This window comes from Danio rerio, chromosome 3 (assembly GCF_052040795.2).
Source record: "Danio rerio strain M-AB ecotype USA chromosome 3, GRCz13ab, whole genome shotgun sequence".
In the NCBI taxonomy this organism is placed as follows: domain Eukaryota; kingdom Metazoa; phylum Chordata; class Actinopteri; order Cypriniformes; family Danionidae; genus Danio; species Danio rerio.
Window position 1 is genome coordinate 1,432,758 of NC_141023.1, and position 18,900 is coordinate 1,451,657.

The window sequence follows — 18,900 nt, forward strand, 5'->3', positions numbered from 1 at the left end:
AATCTATCTCCTCCTTTATGCACACTGGGGTGGATTGTTTTTGTATGTTTTGCGGTTAAGTCTGGATGAAATATGCACAAAAGGTATGGCCTCTTGTTGACGTGTCTTTGTTCTCATGCTGTACACATTGAAGTACTTAATGACTTAACTGATTCAATATGACACAAACGCTCTTTGTTGTTTCATGGCCCTAAAGCCTGGTTTATACTTCTGCGTCAGGTGACCGGCGTAACCCACGGCGCAGGCAACGCGCGTGGCTGTGCATTTATACTTCTGCGCGCTGTCTCTGTTGGTCTGCATTAACACTTCCGAAACGCTAGTGGGCAGTGAGGTGTAAATGTTCCTCTGGTGTCGAGTTTCTTCTCTGCTGTTTTGCTTTTCCTGAACACTTCCGGGATGTACAAGTGGCTCAAACTCGCTCATTTTAAGGCAGGAACCGGCGGACGTGCAACAACTTTAACTATGAGGTAAACACAAAACAAAACTTTTCATCCGGAGCTCCTTCACGGGACTCCACACTTGTAAACAATCGCTTGCGCCATTCGTGCGTCTCTCGGTCCCGCCCAGACTCGTCAGCGCTACCAAGCCGACCAATCACAGAGCTTGCGCTATGCGTCGTTGCGACGTGTAGTTACAATTTTTGAGAGGTGCACGTCAGTGACGGCGACGGCCACGGCGAAGGGCTATGCGTCAGCGCCGTAGCATACGCCAGCGTTTGACGCAGAAGTGTAAATCAGCCATAAGAGGCACAGTTCGGCAGCTGAGATCTGATCAAGGGACCAACTTTGCGGCAGCAAAGAATTACCCAAAGGGTGCACTCCAGATCCAGAAAGATGAACCACTTTCCTATCAGAATATCAGTGTGAATTCATTATGAATACGGCTTTCATGGTTTGCTTACATTTTGGTTTCGTTTATCTGTTGTATACAAAGATTTTCCAGAGACTTGTGTGAATGTTGCACTCAAATAAATCACGGGAAATCACCAGTGATAGAGTCAATCCTTTATTGAATCAGGGAGCTACAGAGGACACGAACTGAAAGATGATCAACGTGAATCCCGAATGGAAATGAGTTTAGAGTTACTGATGTCATGTGTGCTGCTTTTCTCCAGTGTGGACTTTCAGGTGTTTCTTAAGCTGCCGTGAGTGTGAGAATCTCTCCAGACACTGATCACATGAGTACGGTTTCTCTCTAGTGTGGATCTTCTGGTGTCGATTCCGATGTGCTAAAGACCTGAATCTCTTATCACAGTGTGAACACTTGTACGGCTTCTCTCCAGTGTGAGTCCTCTCATGTAATTTCTGATATTCTAAATGAGCGAATCTCTTGTCGCAGTGTGAACACTTGTACGGTTTCTCTCCAGTGTGGATCCTCTGGTGCAGTTTCAAATGTTCAGGTTTAATGAAAGTCTTCTCACAGTCAAAGCACATATACTCCTTTACACCAGTGTGGATCTTCTGATGTTGTTTTAAGTTTGACTGTGTTGTAAATCTCTTTCCACACTCAGAGCATGAATAAGGCTTCTCCTTTGTATGAGTTCTGAGATGACGTTTCAGCGTTGACGCCCTATAAAATGCTCTGCTACATTGATCACATCTGTGTTTTCTCTCTCCAGTGTGGGTCATCATGTGTTCTTTAAGGGATGATGAGAGTCTGAAACTCTTCCCACAATGAGTGCATGAAAACGGGTTCTCTCCAGTGTGGATCATCATGTGTTGAGTAAGGGATAATGAGTGTCTGAAACTCGTCCCGCATTGAGTGCATGTGAATGGTTTCTCTCCAGTGTGGATCATCATGTGTTGATTGAGACTCTTTTTGTTTGCCAGACTCTTTCCACACTGACTGCAGGTCAAACCTTTCTTGTCTCGTTGCATTAAAGCATCTTCAGTCTGTAAATGAGGTGTTTTCCCAGTTTTTAGGAGTTCATCATCTTCACTCTCATCAGTAAGGTCTAAAATCAAAGTAAAAAGAATAAGATTTTAGTGCAACCCTAAATCAGAAAAGGTTGGGACAGTACAGAAAACAGAAATAAAAAAAGAAAGTAGTTTTTCATTGCAGACAATATGAACTAGACATGGGCCAGTATAAGATTCTGATGTTATGATAACCTTGGATAAACATATCATGGTTTCACGGTATTATGCTCACTGCTCTAAAATATATATATATATATATATATATTTAAATGTCTGGGTAAAAAAACCTTTTTTCTCTTTGAAAACAATATATCCTTTTGATTTTTTTTAAGATTTACGATATTTTGGAGCAGTAAACCCGTCAGGCTATATAAATCAAATCAATCATTGACTTCTATCTTTTATTTTTTTCAAGAACACAGTTTTCTTTACAGTTTAAAGCAGCATCTTTGGATATTTTTTCTGCTGGAGATGATTGATAAATAATGATGTGAAACAGGTGATGGTAACAGGTGATTGTAATTATGATTTGGTACAAAAGCAGCCTCAGACATAGGTCGGGTCCTTTAGGAGCAAAGATGGGCTGAGGATCGCCAGTTTGCCAACAAATACGTGAAAAAATAATTAAAATGTTTAAAAACAATGTTCCTCAAAGAAACAAAGGAAGACATTTGGATATTTCACCTTCAACAGTGCATAATATCAATAAAAGATTCAAGGAGTCTGGAGGAATTTCAGTGTGTAAAGGACACACTGCACAAGACCACAAGCCGAAGCTAAACAACCGTGATCATCAGGGATTGACCATCACACAGTGGAAACGTGTACTGTGGTCAGATGAATCAGTATTTCAGGCCAGGTCATGGGAGCAGCACTCTTAGGAGAGAACCCCAGACTTCCCTTTGCCCAGATACTTTCTTCAGCTCCTCTAGGAGGATCCTGAGGCATTCCCAGGCCAGCCAAGAGACATTGTCTTACTCTAGAGTGTCCTGGGTCTTCCCCAAGGCCTCCTACCGGAGTGACATGCCTGGAACACCTCCCTAGGTAGGTGTCCGGGAGGCATCCGAAACAGATGCCCGAGCCACCTCAGCTGACTTCTCTCAATGTGGAGGAGCAGCGGCTCTACTCCGTTCTCCTCACAGGTGTCTGAGCTCCTTACCCTGTCTATAAGGGTGCGCTCTGCCACCCTTTGAAGGAAACTCATTTCAGCTGCTTGTATCCAAGGTCATGATCCAAAGCTCAAGACCATAGGTGAGTCGAGGAACAAAGACTGACCGGTAAATCGAGAGCTTTGCCTTTCGGCTCAGCTCCTTCTTTACCACAATGGACCAGTTTATTGACTGCATTACTGCTGCCGATGCACCAATCTGCCTGTCAATCTCATGTTCCATCCTTTCCTCACTTGTGAACAAAACCCCAAGACACTTGAACTCCTCCACCTGGGGTAAGGACTTTCCTCCAATCTAAAGACGGCAAACCACTTCTGGAGCACCATGGCCTCGGACTTGAAGAAGCTGATTCTCATTCCAGCCGCGTTACACTCGGCAGTAAACCGCTCCAGTGCATGCTAAAGGACATGTTCGATGAAGTCAACAGAACAACATCGTCTGCAAATAACAGAGATGAAATCCTGTGCTCCCTGAACCGGACCCCCTACAGCCCAAGGCTACACACAGACATTCTGTCCATTAGGGCTGATGGCCGATAGACATTACGATGCTGAGCTGGCATCGCGATCCTCCACCCCGCCCCCTTCGCAGCAGCAACCTGCTCGCGAAAAATACACACTCAGGCCCCGTTTACACGAATACGCAGGGCCAGACGGAATCTGCAGACGTTTTTTGCTATTTCTGTGGAGAATTTTGGTAAAAATCTGCAGATTTCTGCTGAATGATTTTGGAAGTATCATAACTAAAACCTTAATGTATGAAAGAAAAAGTAAAACCTTTTTGACTTTTATTTAATGTTAAAATGCAAATCCAATTAGATTCACTTTATTTGGTAAACAAAGCAAGTCTCTCATATAATGCATCTACTAAAAGACAGAAAATATGACTGTACAAGCTGCACTGTGCCAAAATCTGATGAACATTTTCATATTAGTCAATAATATTACTTTAATTAATTAAAAGAAACTGAATAAATACAGATTTACACACATTTACTCAAGTAAATAAACAGAATTAATGATGGTCTAAACCAGGGGTGTCAAACTCAATCCCGGAAGGGCCGAAGCTCTGCACAGTTTAGTTCAAACCCTGCTCCAACACACTTACCTGTAGGTTTCAAACAAGCCTGAAGGACTCAATTAGTTTGATCAGGTGTGTTTAATTAGGGTTGGAACTAAACTGTGCAGAGCTGCGGCCCTTTTGGAACTGAGTTTGACACCTGTGCTCTGAACAAACGTCAGAAATCTGCGCGCACAGGTTCCATGTGTGTCTACGAACACGTCTTAGTTTGAATGGTATTTTAGAACAAAAACGATCCACATCCACACTAGCGTTTCACCTAGCATTTCTGAAAAGCCTTCCTTCCACACTATAAAGCTGAAAACAACCACACGCACACTATGTCATGCACTCTAGCCAGCACTCTAGTCAGCGGGTGCTTTGAGCACAAAACCTCAGAGAGCAGTGCACTTTGGACAGTTTATCAAGGATGTACTGCTGGAAGGCGTCTCACTATAGTTGTTAAAGGTGATCTTTAATTAATCTCGACTCTAACGACTCTTCGCTCTTTTGAATCTATCAGGTAATGTGTCACAGCATCAGTTTTTTTATTTAGTTATGATTTGGTTATGGTAAAACTAAGACTATGCAGGTCAGGTAATTAATTAATTAAGAATTTATTAATTATTCCGCCTATGACAACGATGCCATCACAGTGTTTCACATTAGACATTGCACAATGCCAAATTGGTCAACATCACCCAACCCCACCATCCATAAAAATGATCAAAACTATGAACGACAGACCCTATGGACTGTTGTTATGGATTGCTGAGAATACATTTCAGGCGTTCAATAAACTGCGGGTCTGTCTTGAAAATAAAAACAGGTGGTTGACAAAGTCCTTGATTATCATCCATTTGTACCTGTATGAAGCCTGGAGCATTCAGACTGTTTCCAGCAACAAGTCCAAAAGCCAGGGTCTGTCATGGTATGGGGTTGTGTCAGTGAGAAGTGCAAAACACGACAACGAAGACCGCGTACTGTTGCCCACCTTAAGATTTGTGTGCAGGAATTGGTCTGAAACACTTCATCACTTGGTGTCTTCAGGCCCTAAACGTCTTTTAAGTGTTTTTTAAAGGAACGGCAACATTATAAAGTGGTAAACGCTGCACTGATACAACTTTTGTTGAAATGTGTTGCAGGAAGCAACATTGATATACGCGATTATTTAAAATAAAGCAATAAAATGATGAGGAACAGATTAAATCATGTTTGCTGTATTGTCTGCAATGAAACACAAGTCAAAGTAAATGTAGAAACGGCTTCTTTCTCTCTTTATCTGTGTTCCCCATACTGCCCCACTTGATCTGATTTGGGGTCGTCAGTCATCAACAATCAGAGCAAAATGTGAAGTGAAAAGACTCCATTTGTAGACATTTCTTTTGTAGGTCTGCAGCATAAATGAAGATCCAGCACTTTTACATGTCCCATTTAAACAAACTTATAGATGTCAAATAAATGAGCTCAGATCAAATTTACTTCGGCCTTATGATCATAAATGTGTAATAAAGATGAAAATAAAAGACAGCTGAGTGTCCATCTCTGTTTCCCCCTGAGAATAGAAAGTGAATTTACACTTCTCCTTTTATTGAAACTCTTGAACTCTTTTGCCTATAGTGCAGACGATACATCAGATGAAGTGTTCAAAGCTTTTTCTGAATCAGGAATAAACACAAACCTGTTTGTTCTTCAGTGTCTTCATCTGTAATTCTGCAGGGTTCTGGATCACTCATCTTCCCACTGTCCTTCAATAAACTCAGATTTGACTTCTGTCTGAAGGTCTGATGCTCGTCCTCACTTGTAGACTGATGGGAATATTCCAGTATTTATAGCTGAAATGAAGGAGGAGGAGCTTCACTAACAGAGAAACAGATCTGCCAAGACTAATGTAGTGTAGCGTGTGCAAAACAAAGCCAGCGGCCTATTGATGTCTAATAAACCAATAGACAACACAAGAGATGAGCACATTCTACATCTACATTATAGAGATGAGCATGAGCACTTAAAGCGCTTTTGCAGACTAATGAATGTGTCCAGGGGGCTGTTTCATAAACACAGGCATTAAAGTCAAAAGCTTGACTTCAATAAGCCGAACTAAATGTCCACGCTTAAATTGGTTCCATAACAGCAAGTTGAAGATCATTTAATCTAACTAATCTGAGTTCAGTTCAGGGGCGTTGCTAGGGTCGAAAGGAGAAAAACCCATGAAAGGAGACCCCCCCCCCCCCCCCCAAAAAAAAGGAGAAGTTTGAATTCACCCCACTAATATACCTAATCTACTCTAATCTTATTAACAGGATTAGTTTCTGTTTGTTTTTTGAGAATGTAATTTTCTGCATGTCTTCAAATCTGAAAATATGATTTATTTTATAGTGTGAGTTGTTATCCAATGTGATTCAAAGCTACAAACATGTTCAGCTGGACAGAGTGATTAACTGAGGTGTAGTGTTGTCAAGATAATGGAATTTCTAAATTCAATACCTTGCAAAATATTGATATTCAATAGGCTACTATTTTTTATATAATAACAATTCTATCAAAAGTAGTAGGCTACAAAAATAAAAATAAAGATCTATATGCTAGAAATATGTTTACTTTAAATTTCTTTAGGGAATTTTTTTTCAGTTTTCCTCAAAATAGGGTGATGTGGGCATTGTAGCACTGTAAATGCATGTAATGGCTGTCTTATTCATACTTGAGCAGAAATTCCAGATATGCCTCACAATAGTAGAACATTCTAGGAAATCCCTAATAAGGGTGAAGTCATCCAGCTATTGCTGTAGTTGACTGAAAATAAGATCTGAATAAACATAAAAAGGCTTTAACTGATCATTTACACGACTGCAACAATAAATGTTTTATACAGTTGAATTATTAGCCCTCCTTTGAATTTTATTTTCTTTTTTAAATATTTCCCAAATTATGTTTAACAGAGCAAGGAAATTTTCACAGTAGCCTATATCTGATAATATTTTCCTTTTGAAGAAAGTCTTCCTGTTTTATTTTATTTCAGCTAGAATAAAAGCAGTTTTACATTAAAAAAAACATTTTAGGGTCAAAATTATCAGCCCCTTTAAGCTATATTTTTTTCCTATAGTCTACAGAACAAACCATCATTATACAATAACTTGCCTAATTACCCTAACCTGCCTTTAAATGTCACTTTAAGCTGTATAGAAGTATCTTAAAAAATATCTAGTCTAATATTATTTACTGTCATCATGACAAAGAGAAAATAAATCAGTTATTAGAGTTGAGTTATTAAAACTATTATAATTAGAAATGTGCTGAAAACAATCTCCTCTCTGTAAACAGAATTTGGGGGAAAAAATAAACGGGTGCTAATAATTCAGACTTCAACTGTGTGTTCTTCTAACCATTTTAGGTGTTTTCATAATAAAGTCGATTTATAATTCGATGCTAACTGACATAGCATGTTACAGTAGAATATAGCTATATAATAAGCTAGATGCATAAATTCACTGTGATTTAACTATTACAGAAACAGATGTGACTTGCTATATCATATAAATATACCTAGATATCTATATCATATCTAGAAATCTAGTACAATTTACGTTTTTTTGACTAACTCGCATGTATTTACATTGATATGATGCACATTTCACTGATTATAGTTATTTTATTTCACCAAAACTACACACATTTTATACTGTGGAAACAAATAAGCTTCATAAGTAATTAAAACTATTCAGTTTCGTGAAAGAGTTGTATTATTACCTCATCAGCTTCAGCTCCTCAAAATAATGAATGAATGAAGTGCAGTGGCGGGATTTTTTTAACACCATGTGACAACAGAGCCACTCCCACCTGCCGGTAGAAACAGGTACTGCTGAACAGCTGACGGTTTAATTACCTGACACAAACGCTGCGTTAAGTGGAATGTTCGTGATGTATGTGGCCATTTTCAGTACTTAGATACCAAAATAAATGTTATACAACATATTTTTATGTAAGTGCAACATATTCCAAGAGATCAGGGGCTTTTGACAATACATCAGGGGCTTAAGCCCCCAAAGCCCCCCCCCTCGCAACGCCACTGGTAGATGCATCAATTATGTTGTGTGCTACCATGGCAATGAGAACTGAAAGAGCTCTGAAATAAGACCAATGCGGCTCAATCGCTATGTTTTTAGAGTTCAAACATAGTTGAAGTCAAAATAATTTTTTTATAATTTTGCCCCCCCTCTTTTTTTTTACATTTTTCAAATGATGTTTAACAGAGCAATGACATTTTCACAGTATGTCTGATAATATTTGTTCTTCTGGAGAAAGTCTGATTTGTTTTATTGCGGCTAGAATAAAAGCAGTTTTTAATTTTTGAAACACCATTTTTGTGAAAAAATTATTGGCCCCTTTAAGCTAATCTTTTTTTTGATAGTCTACAGAACAAACCATCATTATATAATAACTTGCCTAATTACCCTAACCTGCCTAGTTACCCTAATTACCCTAGTGAAGCCTTTAAATGTCACTTTAAGCTGTATAGAAGTGTCTTGAAGAATATCTAGTCTAATATTATTTACTGTCATCATGACAAAGATAAAATAAATTAGTTATTAGAGATGAGTTACTAAAACTATTATGCTTAGAAATGTGCTGAAACAATCTTCTCTCCATTAAACAGAAATTGGGGAAAAAAAATAAACAAGGGCGCTAATAATTCAGGGGGCTAATAATTCTGACTTCAACTGTATAATGATCAAAAACTACAGTACGGGTCACAACAAAAGAGAGAAGGCTGACAGGAAATGGCAGATATTAGAATATAGACCATTATTCAGGTTAAATTAATATTTGTCACAATACATTGAAATTGTTCTTGGGCACATGTACGCGCAGTGTTGCCAACTTAGCAATTGTGTTGCTAGATTTAGCAACTTTTCATGCTACCCTAGCAACTTTTTGTTCAAAAAGCACCTAGCAACAAATTTAGCAGTTTTTGACATTCATTTGTCTACTTTTAGCAATTTTTAAAAAGTGATGTAAAAGTAGCTGCAGGCTTCACTCAGTGGAGTAGCTAGCTCAGATAGGTTTTCAAAACTCGTAATTTACTGATATTTGTTATCATACAGTATATAGTTGTTGGTAATTTAGATAGCCGTAAATTCCAACAGTGCTATAATTGTTGTCACTTACACTGATGTATTAAACTAAAGTTAAAAAGAGAAGTACACCAGCTGTGATTGTTTAAAAGAACGTAACTTTATTATCTGTGTTATATTTAAAAATGTAAATTTCTCATCTAAAAGTGTTTGTATTACTTTTAAATAGTCGACTAAATTTTTTTTTTACACAAATCTAAATGGACATATTGCAAATAATGTTTTTGCTGAGATGGCCAGTCAATCTGAGAAAACATCAATTATTTTGTATACTACATGAAGATGTAGATTTGTGTTGCGATTACGCAATGACGTCACCACGCAACGTAATATGTTATTAAGAACCTATTTATTGTGCATCTGGATGCAATGTTTTAATATAATATAATACACTACGCCTTAGAGAGCACAGACATGACGGACTCACGCTTGTCAGACACTACGTGATGATATCACTGATATGAAAATTAGAGCGTGAAGTCACCTGGCAGCATTTAGCTACTTTTCATTGGAAATAGTTGGCAACACTTCACACGCGAGAAAAAGAGAGAATGCCTACTGCCTACTGAGTCTAGCCTACTGCCAATTGTTGCTTGCAAATAAGAAGTTAATGCATTGCAGGCTCCCTGCACCATTCAAAATGATTTCTCTTTTAAATTCATATTTTCTACAGGATGCTTTACAATACGTCACCTTGGAAATAAAAAGTTCTATCTGCGTAGTAAATTATTTTGAGATAAAGCTTCAAAGTTTTTGCATTCCATATAGCAAACAGTATGTGTGTGACAGTTCTCCTTCATACATTAACATGACAGAGACCCTAAATGTACTCTAAATGTGAATTATCAAAGTTGTCATACATTTGCAAATTGGAGTGAAAATCCAGGGTAAATGCAGAGAGACAATCTAATTCTGAAAAGCCATTTTCCACTTGAAACTATAAGGTTAACTCTGGAAGATTATTCGTTGAAGAATTGCTTTTCAAGAAATACGATTAAAAAAAAAAAAAAAAATATATATATATATATATATATTATATATATATATATATATATATACACACACACACAATTTTTTGATTTCTATAACATTTATTTAATGTTTCAGAATGAATATTTCGTCCAGTGCAGATGTTAATTTTATCTAATGAAAATGTAAATATTTATTAAAATGTTATGCTTTATCTGAATTATATTTATTGAATTATATGACCCATTAACTAAATTAAGTATTTGCCCTTAAGGGCTTAATATAAAATTTAAAGACATTAAATGAAAACAGACAATGAGCAAATGAGTTTAATAAACACTGAAAAATGTTTCACAAATAAAGATATTTCATATTTAATATAGAATTTTTTTAATATTAGTTTCTTTTTTTAACAAAGTCAAATTTAACATTTTATCTCAGTGTCAAAAAATGCTTCTAAATCATCACATTTACACTCAATATTTTGTGGTGCGGCATTATTTAGTCGATTTTGTGTGATTTTGTCTTTCTGGTGTTTCCTGCTGTCAATAGGGTATATGCCGAGCTAGTGCTGTTCCCATGCTGATACACTTCCGGTGAGCTGTTATTGTGAACTTTTTTCCATTTTATACGGTTCCTTATACAGCATCGATGTTGTCATTAAAATACATTCAGTTAAATAAACTTTAGCATTTATTTGGTTGCTCAAGCGTAAAACGAGACAAAAAGCTGTTTACTCGCACGCGCCCGTCAGAATCAGCAGACTAGCGCAGAAGCTCTATTGAATATACTGGGGTAAAATAAATAGTCATATAATAAAGATATGGCGAGGGAAATGTAATTTAATGCAGTGCTTCTTGTACAATCTGAGACCCACTTTAAATCGGATATCACTCAGCCAGTGGAGATCGCTCATTTTTAAAGAAAACAGACCTTAAAAGTACCGGATTTTACAATGCCATTCAATTCGCCGGAAGCGCTTAACCCAGGTTACTGGCAAATTAAAAGTCCTATTAGCATGCTTCGCCATATACCCCATTGAGCAGTCCAGCGAAATGACAGTGAAAGCTGATCCTGATTGGTCCTCATGCATGCATTAAAAATGCTGATTGGCTCACAGAAAGAACCTCAAGGAGCCATGCTGGAGTTCGACTTTGCAGATAAATCATTTTCGCTTTTTAAATAAAAGGTCTTAAAATGTAAACAACTTCTACAAAAACATCACATCATGTAAATAAGTTGTCAATTAATAAGAATGTCAATAACTCAATTTTGACTAAAATGTCAGCTAGAACCTTATAATTCCAAGGTGAAAAATAATATCTATGTGCAAAAAGCTAAATTTTGAACAAATTTAACAAAAAATAAACTAAAGATCACAGTCCAAGAATTAGTACACCCCAATTAATATGCTGAGGGAAAATATTAAATATTATTAATAAAAAGAAGAAAAAAAATCAACAGAAACATTAATATATATATATATATATATATATATATATATATATATATATATATATATATATATAAATTCAAAATGTAGTTTGTATTTGTTTTTCATTAAATATGTATTAAAGATGTTTGGTGTGTGTATATAAATATATATACATACATACAGTATTAAGTAAATATAAAGTTAATCATTATTAAAATGGCATCAGATTACAGCAGATGCACATTAATATAACCTTGATTAAGCTTGAACTTAAGACTTAGCCTGAGAGTTAGCCTGCCCCGGATCAGGCTAGTTTCCCAGCAAAAGTTGCCCGAGTAACCGAGTTTGAACTATCATCAATTTGATTTATAAAACTGAACCCGCCATTAATAAACCTGACTTACCAAAATAAGCCTGACTTTTTCCTGTAGGCTTGGTTTATGGAACAGGCCCCAGGATCCAAACATCAGTCTACATTTATACAGAAACCACAGCTTTCATGTGCTGCACATAATCACACTCCATGAGTTTAGCTAGCAGTTAGCACCTGTGTGAGCTTGTGTTGGGGTAAAGTTGCTTTATATTGGCACTTTCAGACGCTCTTCTTAATAAAATCATTTCAGAAAAGTTTTATTTGCACATTCTGATTAGCCAAATCATGCTAGCAGCCAACAACTGTCAAAGTACAGCATTAGAGAAATAAAGCTGATGTTGTTTATGTGTTAAGAAATGTTGGTTACATATGATTTCAGACCAAATATCTAAAGTACCACAGTAAACAATATAGGGAGCATGTCAGAAGTTTTCACTGAAGCCATGTGTGTAAATAAACCAACTTTACCTCAGCGGTTAATGGATGTGTTAAAGTACTGGCACTCTTGCTCATTGTATTAATATAATCACTGAAGGGTTCATAATTATGTTTCAGTGTATTACGGTACTGTAGCGATGACGTCATGTTGTTTACGTGCTTTACGTCACCACGTTGTACTGTTGTTGTACGGAAGTTTTACCGTCTCGTGTTCATGCTGTACAGAGAGAGCATGTAAAAGTGAGTAATAAAAGACGCTGATAAAAACGAGTCGTTCTGTTTAGTGCTTAAGCTACGCACTCCAAGCTCAACAGGTTATGGGCCCAGGCAGCGAGACAAACGATCGTTTTTGAGAAAGTAAGGTTAACGCGACGTATTACGCGTGCAAAGATGGTAAGCCGAGCGGGAGGATACCTAGCGCCGCAGTTTCTATTCGATGGATCAGAAGAAAAATTCGATCTATGGGAGACAAGATTCCTGGGACACTTACACACTCTAAAGTTAAAAGAAACTATATTACATCAGCCTACGGATGCTGAAGCCGAACAAATAGCCGAGGACAGACAGAAGAACGCTGATTGCTATGCCGAACTGATCAGACTGATCGATGATAAAAGCCTATCACTGGTAAGACACGATGCTGCCGATGACGGAAGAAAAGCCCTTAAGATACTGAAAGAGCATTATTCAGGCAAAAGTAAACCACGCATAATTAACATGTACACAGCATTGACTCAACTTCACATGAGTGACAACGAGAGCGTCACAGACTATTTAATACGAGCAGAAAACAACATTACAGCTCTAAGGGAGGCTGGAGAATTAATGAGTGATGGACTGACGATAGCGATGGTTCTCCGAGGGCTACCGGATTCATTCAAGCCACTAGCCGTCCACATAACACAAAATGAAGACGATGTCACATTTACAGATTTTAAAAGGAGACTCCGAGTTTATGAGGAGACAGAGAAAATGAAAGTTGCAACTACAGACAATGTAATGAAGACCTGCACGAGACAAGGGCAAGGCTTCAACAAACCACACACAAGAGACAGAAAAGATGAAGATATAAATATAATATGCTACAAATGTGGAATAAAAGGGCACAGGGCCCGGAAATGCTACAAAAGAGTGTGGTGTAATCACTGTAAAAATAGCACACATGCTGAATTCTTGTGCAAGAAAAAGACTGACCGAGATGGTGTCCGAAAATTTAAAGATGAATGTGACAGTGACCAGGATCATCTATTTAAAGTTAAAAACTTAGAATATGAGAATATGTCACCCAACATAAATGAGAAAGGCATTATGGTAGATGCAGGAGCGACATCACACATTGTGAATGACATAAGAAAGTTTAAAGATTTTGACAGCTCTTTCCGACCACAGACTCACTCAGTAGAGCTAGCTGACGGAACAAGGTGCAACGGGATAGCACAGCAGAGGGGAACGGCTGTAATTCACTTTTTAGATGAAAGCGGACACCAACACAGAGCACAACTAAGGGATGCACTATATATGCCTTCCTATCCACATGATATTTTCTCTGTAGCAAGAGCAACAAATGGCGGAGCAACAGTCATCTTTAAAAGAGGAAACAGCCGTATGATCACCAAAGATGGTAACAAATTTAATATTCATGAGACTGGAAATTTGTACTATTTGCCGACTGTAGAAGAAAATGCTGACCAGTGCAAAGTGTGCCATGATCTACAAACTTGGCATGAAATTTTGGGTCATTGCAACTACGAGGATGTTCGGAAATTACAAGATGTAGTAAGAGGCATGAATATAAAAGGAGATACAGCTAAGAAAAACTGGCTATGTGAAATATGCACAAAAGGAAAATTCACACAGACAAGGAGCAGAGAGCCGGACAGAAGGGCAGAGAAACCTTTAGAGTTGATTCACACAGATTTGACTGGTCCTATGCCGACACAGAGCAGAGAAGGACACAAATATGCACAATCTTTCATAGATGACTACTCTGGGACTATATTAGTCTACTTTCTGAAATCTAAATCAGATACAGTACAAGCCACAGAAAAGTTTTTGGCAGACATCGCACCTTATGGAGATGTCAAGTGCATTCGTTCTGATAATGGCACTGAATTTACGTGTCGTGATTTTCAGACACTTCTGATGAAGAATAAGATCAGACATGAAACGTCCGCACCGTATTCACCTCACCAGAACGGTACAGCAGAGAGAGGTTGGAGAACACTCTCTGACATGACCAGATGTTTATTAATTGAAAGCAAACTGCCAGAGGAGTTATGGAACTATGCGATGCAGACATCAGCTTACGTGAGGAACAGGTGCTACTGTAGTCGTACAAAGAAGACGCCATATGAGTTATTCACAGGCAGAAAGCCAGATGTTTCCAAGCTGCAGAAGTTTGGATCAACATGTTTTGCTTACAAACAAGAAAAAGGCAAACTTGACTCGAGATGTGAAGAGGGAGTTTTCATTGGGTATGACAAAAACAGTCCAGCGTATCTAGTGTACTACCCCAACACAGGAAAGATCCAAAAACAAAGGTTAGTGAAATTCAAAATCAGACTAATGAGAGAAAAAGAAACACAAACATCTGAGACAAGTACAGAATTTGAGATTATAAGTCCTAAGATCAGCAGTGAGGGAAAAGATGAAGGAGATCTTCAGGATAAACCAGCTCAGGAGATTCAGAGCGACACTTCAGAGACTTTATCTGAACAGACTGAACATACACAGCCAGATAAAACTACTGAGACTGCAATGAGAAAGAACCCTACACGAGTGCGGAGAAAACCAGCTCATTTACAGGACTTTGAGACTGACAATCAAGAGGACAAGTTGCAAACATGCATCGACTCCTGTTATAGAGTAATATGTGACGTACCACAAAACTATCAGGAGGCTATAACATCCACAAACTCAATGCATTGGAGGAATGCAATGGACAAAGAGATGAAATCTCTTAAAGAGAACCAGACTTTTACACTCACTCAGTTGCCACAAGGAAAACAACCAGTTGGAGGCAGATGGGTTTACACACTGAAAAGAGACACTGATGGATCAGAAAAGTACAAGGCAAGATTCGTTGCAAAAGGATACAATCAGAAACCAGGGACTGATTATGATGAGACATTCTCTCCTACAGCCGATATGACAAGTGTGCGAGTGGTAATGCAAAAATCAGCGCAAGAAAACCTGATCTTGCACCAGATGGACGTTGAAACTGCTTATTTGCATGCACCAATCGACCATGAAGTTTATGTAGAACAGCCAGAAGGTTATGAACAAGAATCTGAAACAGGTGAAAAGATTGTATGTAAGCTAGAAAAATCTCTGTATGGTCTGAAACAATCTGGTAGAAACTGGAATGCTGTATTACATGAATGTTTGACTGAGAATGGGTTTATGCAAAATCCAGCTGATAACTGTGTATATACACGAGAAAAGCCCAATGAGAAAGTAATCCTAATTGTATGGGTGGATGACCTAATAATAGCAGCTAGCAGTGAAAGCATTCTAGAGAGTGTGAAAGGGATGCTCACTGAGAGGTTCAAAATGAAAGACATGGGAAGATTGAAACATTTCCTGGGTATAGATTTTGAACAAACTGAAGGTCTAGTCAAAATGTCACAGGAGAAATATGTTAACAAAATTCTGGAACGTTTTGAGATGCAAAACTGCAAATCTAGGGAAACCCCATGCGAACTAAAACTTGATTTTTCAGAAGATGCTGAAAAGATGAAAGACAAAAGAAAATTTAGAGAGGCAGTGGGAAGTTTAATTTACTTATCCACATGCACACGACCTGATTTGAGTTTTGTTGTCAGTAAACTTTCCCAAAATTTTGCTGAACCAACAGAACAGCACTGGAACACAGTAAAACATGTGTTCAGATACCTAAAAGGTACAACAAAACATGAGCTATCTTTCAGGAAAAATGACACAGAGAAACTAGGTCTGAAAGTATACAGTGATGCTGATTGGGCATCAGACACACAAGACAGACGTAGTACATCAGGATATTGTGTCAGTCTTAGTGAGGAAAGTTCTTTGATTTCCTGGAAAACAAGAAAACAATCAACGGTTGCATTGTCAACTTGTGAAGCAGAGTACATGTCCTTAGCATCAGCTATACAGGAATGTATCTACCTGAAACAGTTACTCAGAAATATGGACAGGTATCAATATGCACCAACCAAAGTGTATGAGGACAACCAGGGTACCATAGCACTTGCAAGAAACCCAGTCTGTAGACAAAGATGCAAACACATTGATATCAAGTATCATTTCATAAGGGAAACTGTAAATGATGGTAAAGTAATCTTGGAATATTGTCCCACTGAGGAAATGATTGCTGATATCATGACAAAGCCAGCCACTAAGCAGAAACTAAAGAGGTTTTATAGGTATATTTTTGGTACTTGAAGAGTAAATTTTTGTTTACATTATTGATGTAAAAGGAAAAGCCTTATTTGATTTGTTATCTATTTTGAGTGATACAATAAGCTACGAGCGAGTGGGGGTGTTAAAGTACTGGCACTCTTGCTCATTGTATTAATATAATCACTGAAGGGTTCATAATTATGTTTCAGTGTATTACGGTACTGTAGCGATGACGTCATGTTGTTTACGTGCTTTACGTCACCACGTTGTACTGTTGTTGTACGGAAGTTTTACCGTCTCGTGTTCATGCTGTACAGAGAGAGCATGTAAAAGTGAGTAATAAAAGACGCTGATAAAAACGAGTCGTTCTGTTTAGTGCTTAAGCTACGCACTCCAAGCTCAACAGGATGAATGAAGTGTTTAACTATAAGTGAGGAGAAAAGTGTGTGTAAAGCTCTGAGCAGCCTGACGAATGGCGGAGCGCCTCTATTGTAGCCTGCTGTAAACCTCCTGAGACTCTACAAGACTTCTGACTCCTTTCTGTCCTCAACTTCTTTGTTTTTATTCACTTTTCTGAGCTAGGCCAGTTTCCCACAGCACATGTAGTATTATCAGTCACACTTACAGGCGATTTGAGAGCGAATATTGAAAGTAAACAATATGAGGCCGTTAAAATGAGCTGTGTGAATGTAAAAGCAGCTTCAGCTCAATGTGTGCTGTTTCTCTGGCCTCTAACACAGTATACAGAATAATAATGAGTGCATGTAGAGCTCACACAGGAAATAAACAGCATTATTAAACATGTTATAACTCTTGTAACATTAGTCAGCTTCACTCACGCTCAGTCTCCAGTAGTTTGCTCTCAATTCTCCACGGAGATTTCTCACATGCAGGAACAACGATCGTGTGAGCAGCAAATGAAGCAAAATCACACGACTGCAGCCACTACACACTCACAAACTGATGGAAAACGGGAATCTTTCTCTCCTTAACAGTTTTATCCACTAACGTTACATCTCTCTCTGCGAGTCCTGTTTCAGACTGCGCCCTCTTCTTCTTCTCTGGATTTTAATGGCGGTTGGTAACAGAACTTATTGGTGCTTTACCGCCACCGACTGGAGGATGAAACTGGATGTTGCAAAAGTTTACATCACAAAACAGGGAACAATCATCGCAAAGCATATATACCATTAAAATAAATAAAATGAATTAAAATTGTGTACTGCAACAAAAAGCTGTACAAAAGACCTACATCAAAGGAAAAAAAACCTAATAAATATTCTGAAAATGAAGTGCAGAGAGCTTCAGCTATTGTACTTTGATTTCTGAAGTATTTGAAGCTTTGAGCCACTTTCCCTACTTCAGAAGGAAAACATCTAAAAGAGGGTCAGCACTTTTCCACTTACAACAACGAATATGATATTTACCCAATAGTAAAATAAAGTTCCCAACATCAGAGAAAGAAACATGTAAATCACCTTTGTAAAATAAAACATCTTCTAGAACAAGAGGGGGACAGAAATCATCTTTAATGAAAGCCAAGTATAGATGTCAAACCAGAATTTAAGAGTAAATTCACAAGAACAAAAAGTGATCGAGTGTTTCTGGAAGATTTGAGCAGAAGCTACACTTGTCAACATCAAAGTTAAATCTGTTTTGAATAAACTCATTGACATGATATATCCTAAAATTAAAATTCTGTAATGAGTTTCCTTAACCTTGAGTGCTACAGGATAGTTAAGATAAAAGGTAAAAGCTTTGTCCTTCAACAACTCAACAACTCCTACATAATAACACTTATAATCACCCCCCTACTAAAAAAAAAACAGCTTAAACCAGCCTAGGCTGGTTCTAGCTGGTCGACCAGGCTGGTTTTAGAGGGGTTTTGGCCACTTCCAGGCTGGTTTCCAGCCCTTTCCAGCCTGGTCTTAGCTGGTCAGGCAGGGAGATGACCAGCTAAAACCAGCTTGACCAGCCTAGGAGCCCAGGCAAAACCAGCTATGTCCAGCCTAAACCAGGCTGGTCAAGC

At 38.0% G+C, this 18,900-nt stretch overlaps 1 protein-coding gene across 2 annotated transcripts; it reads right to left on the reverse strand.

Moving 5' to 3' along the window:
* Positions 1–992: 992 nt before the first annotated feature.
* zgc:110249 lies at positions 993–17,947 on the reverse strand. Of its 2 annotated transcripts, XM_087242740.2 has the most exons (4): positions 17,711–17,947; positions 12,085–12,151; positions 5,829–5,982; positions 993–1,954 (listed from the first exon to the last, which is right to left on the reverse strand). In XM_087242740.2, the coding sequence occupies exons 3-4, from the start codon at positions 5,881–5,883 to the stop codon at positions 1,092–1,094; spliced, it is 918 nt and encodes a 305-aa protein (XP_087098866.1). In that variant the 5' UTR covers positions 5,884–5,982; positions 12,085–12,151; positions 17,711–17,947; the 3' UTR covers positions 993–1,091. The 2 variants fall into 2 exon arrangements, with proteins under 2 accessions (XP_087098866.1, NP_001018413.2); NM_001020577.2 differs by lacking the exon at positions 12,085–12,151 and having other exon boundaries at positions 17,711–17,932.
* Positions 17,948–18,900: the final 953 nt, after the last annotated feature.

Bases quoted from the DNA above. Each gene is read 5' to 3' on its own strand.
- zgc:110249 (XM_087242740.2), bottom strand. From the start codon at position 5,883: ATGAGTGATCCAGAACCCTGCAGAATTACAGATGAAGACACTGAAGAA. The intron at 1,955-5,828 runs GTTTGTGTTTAT...CTTTGATTTTAG, and splicing joins AGACACTGAAGAACAAACAG to ACCTTACTGATGAGAGTGAA.